The sequence below is a fragment of the Melitaea cinxia genome, chromosome 10 (genome assembly GCF_905220565.1).
Source record: "Melitaea cinxia chromosome 10, ilMelCinx1.1, whole genome shotgun sequence".
Taxonomy (NCBI): domain Eukaryota; kingdom Metazoa; phylum Arthropoda; class Insecta; order Lepidoptera; family Nymphalidae; genus Melitaea; species Melitaea cinxia.
In genome coordinates, this window is record NC_059403.1 from 4,629,290 (window position 1) to 4,635,517 (window position 6,228).

General features: G+C 32.8%; 1 protein-coding gene across 1 annotated transcript; it reads right to left on the reverse strand.

Moving 5' to 3' along the window:
• Positions 1 to 2,810: 2,810 nt before the first annotated feature.
• On the reverse strand, positions 2,811 to 5,913 carry LOC123657343 (60S ribosomal protein L22-like). The gene is made up of 3 exons (XM_045592909.1): positions 5,851 to 5,913; positions 5,473 to 5,761; positions 2,811 to 3,005 (listed from the first exon to the last, which is right to left on the reverse strand). Exons 2-3 carry the CDS (start codon positions 5,750 to 5,752, stop codon positions 2,842 to 2,844), a joined length of 444 nt encoding a protein of 147 aa, XP_045448865.1. The 5' UTR covers positions 5,753 to 5,761; positions 5,851 to 5,913; the 3' UTR covers positions 2,811 to 2,841.
• Between the last annotated feature and the right edge of the window lie 315 nt (positions 5,914 to 6,228).

Consider the following 6,228-nt stretch of genomic DNA (forward strand, 5'->3'; position numbering starts at 1 on the left):
TCTCGATTTGTCTGTATTTTTCTAATGTCTGTTAGCTCATAACTCTACTTGGTACTGATGTGCTGATTTTGATTCTTTTTTTATCGAAAATTGTCATGTGGAGCCATTTAAATTTGATCGAGATCTGACTGATCTCATTTAAGTGACTAGTCTTAATACCTACCTACTACTTGTCGATTTAACTAAAGGTGGTTCTTTTCGTATTCGAGCAAACACAGTTATGTATTTATCACTTAATGTTCCGTTACCCCCATGAATCGCAATGAGATTTGAGACTGAAAACGACGTTTCGAAGTCGCAACCGCTGGTATTTAGGCGCTTACACGCATTATCACTTAACAGCTATCAAATGGAGAGTATATTTGACGACAATTTTAAAGTGGGAGGAAATTACTAAAAAAACTTTTCTCCGTGTGTGAGGCTGCCACTGCCCGCCCCCACCCACGGACTCGCAACTGACGGTTGAGAATACTCATAATATAAATCATGCATTTTACGAAGTTTCGATTGGGAGGAAGTAATTGACCAATTTGTACCTGGCTCCCGGACATACATATGGTATAAAAATAAATCTCCATTTGGGGCCCATCTATAAATTAAGTCACACGTTCACGTTTTTTGGACCCTCCCCTGTCCTTGTAACAGATGGTCACGTTGAATTTAGTTTACTTATGAATATTAAGTACTATTCATAAATCTGAATCTAAGTTATATTGATTACTAGTTGCTGCCCGCGACGTCGTCTGCGTGAACGCTATACAGCACCAAAAATACCTACGATTATACCTTTTAAAATAACATTCATTTACCCGTTTCTTCTTTACTTTTTAACCCTTAATTAGGCGCATTAAGAAAATCACACAATTAGTCGCATGGGGTCTCGAGTGACCCCAAAAACAAGATTGAAAAAGGAGTGTATGAAATAAATAAAACAATGATTGGATTATATAAAATATTAGTGTTCTTTATTATCTTTAACTTTAATAAACACAAATATAGCTCTGACTTAAAATTTAAACAAAAAATGACAAACTTCTAACTACTCCTAAAACTACATAATTTTTGACTTAGCCGATGCGCTTATTTAAAAAAATAATAATAAGTCCCGTTAGCCGATTATTTTTATCTGCAATCGACGCAGTATACTCTTAAAGTGTTGTTGAGAAACAAATTTACAACACTTATGACATTTGGTTGCCACTTTTTTGTCGTTCTTCCTAGGACACAATGAGCAACGTCCGCGCTTAGATATTGACTGATGCACCGTCTTTTTCATATCATGTGCTTCACGGAGCCATTTTTTTGTTGACGCAGGGACAGAAAGCTGCTAATACGATGCTTTTTGTGACTTTCTATAAGTGCTGCTGCCAATTAAAAAAAAAAAATATGTCTTGTATGTGTAATATTCATAATAGCATTCGATCGGAGTATGATAAATGCGTTGATGCCAGATAACTTTAGAAGATGACAAAATATAGCCAGATTTCTACTTCTCTTCCAAAATTATAACTAGTGCAAAGTTGTTCATTGCAATTGACATCACTTTTGCCACCGATGATTCAGATGATATAACTTGACTATCTGAGAACTCTTCAATTTTACTACCAGAATCATATGGGAACTATTCACAGCGTTGCCGTTTACTAATTTGTCTTCCGAAGCAGAACTAGCAACATCTTGCTCATCGTCGGCCACCTCCAGCCATTCCAATAACTGCCTATTATTAGCCACTTAAAAAATCAATAAACTGAAAATAAAAGAAAAAGTCTGTGCAAATAAACACAAAAATAGGTAAATTAAATAGCCGGTTTATAAATACATATATACTAATATAAAAAATTACCAATTTACGAATATAAACAAAGTAAAAACATAAAAATAAAAACTTACCTCCGCAAAAAAAATCACGTAAGTGGTCGCATGGGGTCAGCGCTCTAGAGAAAAGCGACCAGTGCATATGCGTAGATGTTCTGGAAGCGACTGATTTGCGTACCCTGAGGGAAGTTAGGAAGCTAGAGTGAGCGTGGGCGCGCTCAAATCTCTCAAAGATATATATTTTTCAATTTGAAATGGCCGTGACCCCATGCGCCTAATTAAGGGTTAAATCTACAGAAAAATCTCATAGATGGCGCTGCTTTAAAACTGTCTTGTCTACATAAATTCATTTAATTATGTTTATCGGCTTAGTTACTTAAATTGCGTGATTTTTATAGTGTGAAGCTAGCTTATATAGCATGGCTATTAACATAATAACAACATTCAAATATGCGTCGTTAAATTACACGTTGTCACAGAATGCGTTGAAGAAATAAAGGTTCACTGCTCGTTTCCGGTAGGTGATAAGCATGATAATATGTAGCCTATATGTTGACCCGACTTCTTAATAATATTCGTGCCAAATTTGAAGTAAATCTATGCGGTACTTTTTGAGTTTATCCCGGACATACATACAGACAAACAGACAAAAATTGTAAAAACTATATTTTTGCCTTCGATATCGATTGAAGACCAAACCCCAAGTGTTCTTTTAAAAAAATATTCAATGTACAGTTTTAACTTTCCTACCATTTTATTATACCATTATAGTATAGATTCATTGAAATAAAGGTGCTGTTGGTAAAGTCTATTTATATAAACTTGGTACACTCAATCCACAACTGGTGAGTCCCTGGCCCTTTGAAAAATTCATTTTTTTTGAAATTTTAAAAATTACAGCATACTTATCAATTGTTTAAATTTTAGTGGGTTTTTCAATATGAAGTGCCTACTTGAATTACAAAGAAATTGAGATTTTAAATAAAAATCACAAATAGTTATAAATTATTTTATTATAGCAACAGGTTAATCTTCATTGTCCTCATTGTCGCTGTCAGCGTTGATGTTGAAGTAACGAAGCTCGTATGAGTCGTGAGAAGATGCAACGACTCTGAGCCAGTCACGAAGATTGTTCTTCTTGAGGTATCTCTTTGTCAAGTACTTCAGATATCTCTTGGAGAAGGGAATGTCTGTAATAAATATATTTATATTAACAACAGTATTTGTTTTATATAATAATCTATCTATCGCAATTGTATAATACATAAACAACATTTCTGTCCTAATTAGTTGTAAATAAATGCATATTTAATTACTTTATATTCTTTAAAGTGTTATGTAAAAAAGTCACAATATTGTCCTACATAAAAATAATAATTAAAAAAAGGCTATGACTGGTCAAATAAAAGAAATTACTCAGTATATTTAGGTATACTCTACTAGTTTCATTCAACTCTCCACTACACAGGAAATAATAAAGATCTTATAACGTGTTCTATGAAAAAAAAAACAACTATATTTTGTTAAAATAATAAATTCAGTACCATATATTAAAATAATTGCAATCATTAGGTAATTATTCTTGTAATACTTATCATTTATCTGTATAGATATTATTATTATTATATAAAATTATCTCAAAAATGTTTGACATTGGCAATTTATATAAAATAAATGTTATCAATTGAGTGAAAAATATCTTCTCTGAGATACTTTTAGATCAGCACAAGTATTAACATTAAGCAAAAGTTTTAATAAGATTTCATATAAATTAAACCATATTTTCTTTAAAGTTCAATAACTCTTAAACAACGATAATCACTCTGATCTTGTGCAAGTCGTGGTTGCCGGTCAGATTCCCGCTCATAGTGAATATTTGTTTTTATACAAATATTATTTTCCAGTCTGGGTGTCTATTCTTGACCGTCTCCCCACCGTATCTCAGAGTACATGTTAAGCTGTCAAAGCCAGTTGTTACCATACACTTGATAGTGATTGTTACTATAATCTATCCACCAGCCCACAGTTGAGCAGCAGTGTATTAAGTTCAGATTCTTTACATATAAAAGAAAGAGGGCAGCAGTGAGATGTTACAGGCTGAAGCGTAACGTAAAAGACTATCAAAGCTATATTGGTGTCAGCATCTATATTATTAGAAGATATAATTAATATGCATATTCAAAAAATAAATATACATTTAATTAGAAATACTAACAATAATATTGTTTAGTTCAATAAGTTAAAGTTTACACTGTATCCCATGATTTACAAGTTAACTTTTTCATTTTACTACATAAAATATGTTGACAATTTACTGTATGTAATTTTTAAACTATAAACAACTATGTGATGTGAGATGTAAGAATAACATTAGAGTTAACTATAATTAATTGAATAAGACTTATTTTAATAGGTACAATGATATAATAAAGTAATTTTTTCAGTATTGACAATCAACACCTCATAACTGGGACATTAAAATAGTGTAAATCTAATTACTTAGCAGTATTTTCAGTCACATTATATTTATTTATTTACACTTTCACACACCAATACAAAGTTTTAATAGTATTACAAATGATATATAAAAATATAATTTGCATCAGTTGCAACAGGCGGTCTTACCGCTAATACAGCAATCTCTTCCGAGTGTGAGATGGGGCATAAAAATGTTATGAAACATACACTTGTACATTAAGGAAGTTAATAACATGTATGGCAAAACAACGTTTGCGGGGTCAGCTAGTATATAGGTATAAAAAACTTGATAAATTTTAAATGAAAGACAAAAGATCATAGCATAAAGTACTGATGTAAGAATTGCTTAACATACATTAAGACGATAAATACATTTCTTTTGTGAGTTTTTTTAAATGTATATAATGTTTATAACATTATGTTATATGTAACGTAACCTGTTGTATTCCAAAAAAATTTTACTTACTAACTTGTTCTGCTGTTATTACATATTTACCTATATAAATGAAAAACTAAATTTGTAATAGTTTTATTCTTTTCTGAGCAACATAATACTGCTGGTCTTATAACTTTACATAAACACACTATTCCGCCTGTAACATCCCACTGCTGAGCATAGGCCTCTTTCTCTATACAGGAGGATTGGAGCTTAATCCACAATGCTGTTCCACGGCAGGTTGGCAGATAAGTTCTTTACTAGGAGTCATAATCACTATCAGATATTTATGATAACAAGCGGAAACCGACGGCTTAACATGCTCTCCAAGGTACGGTGGAGAGACCCACAAGGGCAGATATCCAAACCGGAAATAAATATTTATAAAAATACTAATATCTACCTCGAGCGGGAATCTAACCCAAAATAGTCGGTGTTTTGGGCTACTACACGCACTACTACACCAGAGTGGTGTTTCAACACACATTTTAAAATGACATGAAAAGTACAAATATTATTTATTTTCATGCATTATAAACATTAATGTTTTTAAAGCACGATCTTAATTCAGCTAAATTCGTTTTAACACATTAAATAAGCCATGTAACCATGTTGTTGGCTTTCCTAAGTGAAATTTACACAGCAGCAGTACTTTTAATTACAAGTATTTATTACATGACGATTTTAATGTGCCCATGTAGTATAAATGTGTTTTAAATATAAAATTAATCACAAAAACATACCCGCATTGATGACGATCTTGGTCTTGTCCCTCGCGATGATAACGTGATTGCCTAGGTTATTTGTTTTGCCCTCGACTTTAACACGCTCTTTCAAGTACTTCTCGAAGTTACTGACTTCTAGAATGCTATCTTCCGCGGGGTGTGTGCAGTCAATGGCGAACTTAAGGCTTATTTTCCTTCTTTGTCCCTTGCCTCGGATTTTCCCACCTTTGACTCCTTTTTTGCCAGTCTTTTGATGCAATTGGCCTTTCTTAGCCACGGGTTTCTTTGCTACTGCCATTTTGGCAACCTGAAATATTTATAATGTATTGTTTATCAATATATCTCAAATATCACTGAAAATAACTAATATTGTTTCAATTATAGTATTTAACCTACAGAACACGTGTTACAGTCGCCGAAAAACCTACAAAATGGCCGACATAGACAGTCGCATGGAGCATAGAGAAAAGGAGAACGATCGCTATAGAAAATAGTGTCCCGAAAATATCGACGAAATAGCGTAGCGCTGCGATCGCTAAGTTGCCTCAATAAAAGCGCGGGCTGTTGTGCGCTAATTTGAACTGATCTATCAAGTCTATCAACGTTTAGTTCGATCATTTTATTAGACATTCGAAGGTGCATAAATTCCTAACAAGCTGAAAAACTGTTTCTGAGCTACAACAATTCAAAAAGTTGTTATCGTAATAATATACACACGTTTCTACGCTTTTACAGATGATGATGTAAATAATAATTATAGAGAAGACTGTCTTA

Bases quoted from the DNA above. Each gene is read 5' to 3' on its own strand.
- LOC123657343 (XM_045592909.1), bottom strand. From the start codon at position 5,752: ATGGCAGTAGCAAAGAAACCCGTGGCTAAGAAAGGCCAATTGCATCAA. The intron at 3,006-5,472 runs GTATGTTTTTGT...TATTTATTACAG, and splicing joins CAAGATCGTCATCAATGCGG to ACATTCCCTTCTCCAAGAGA.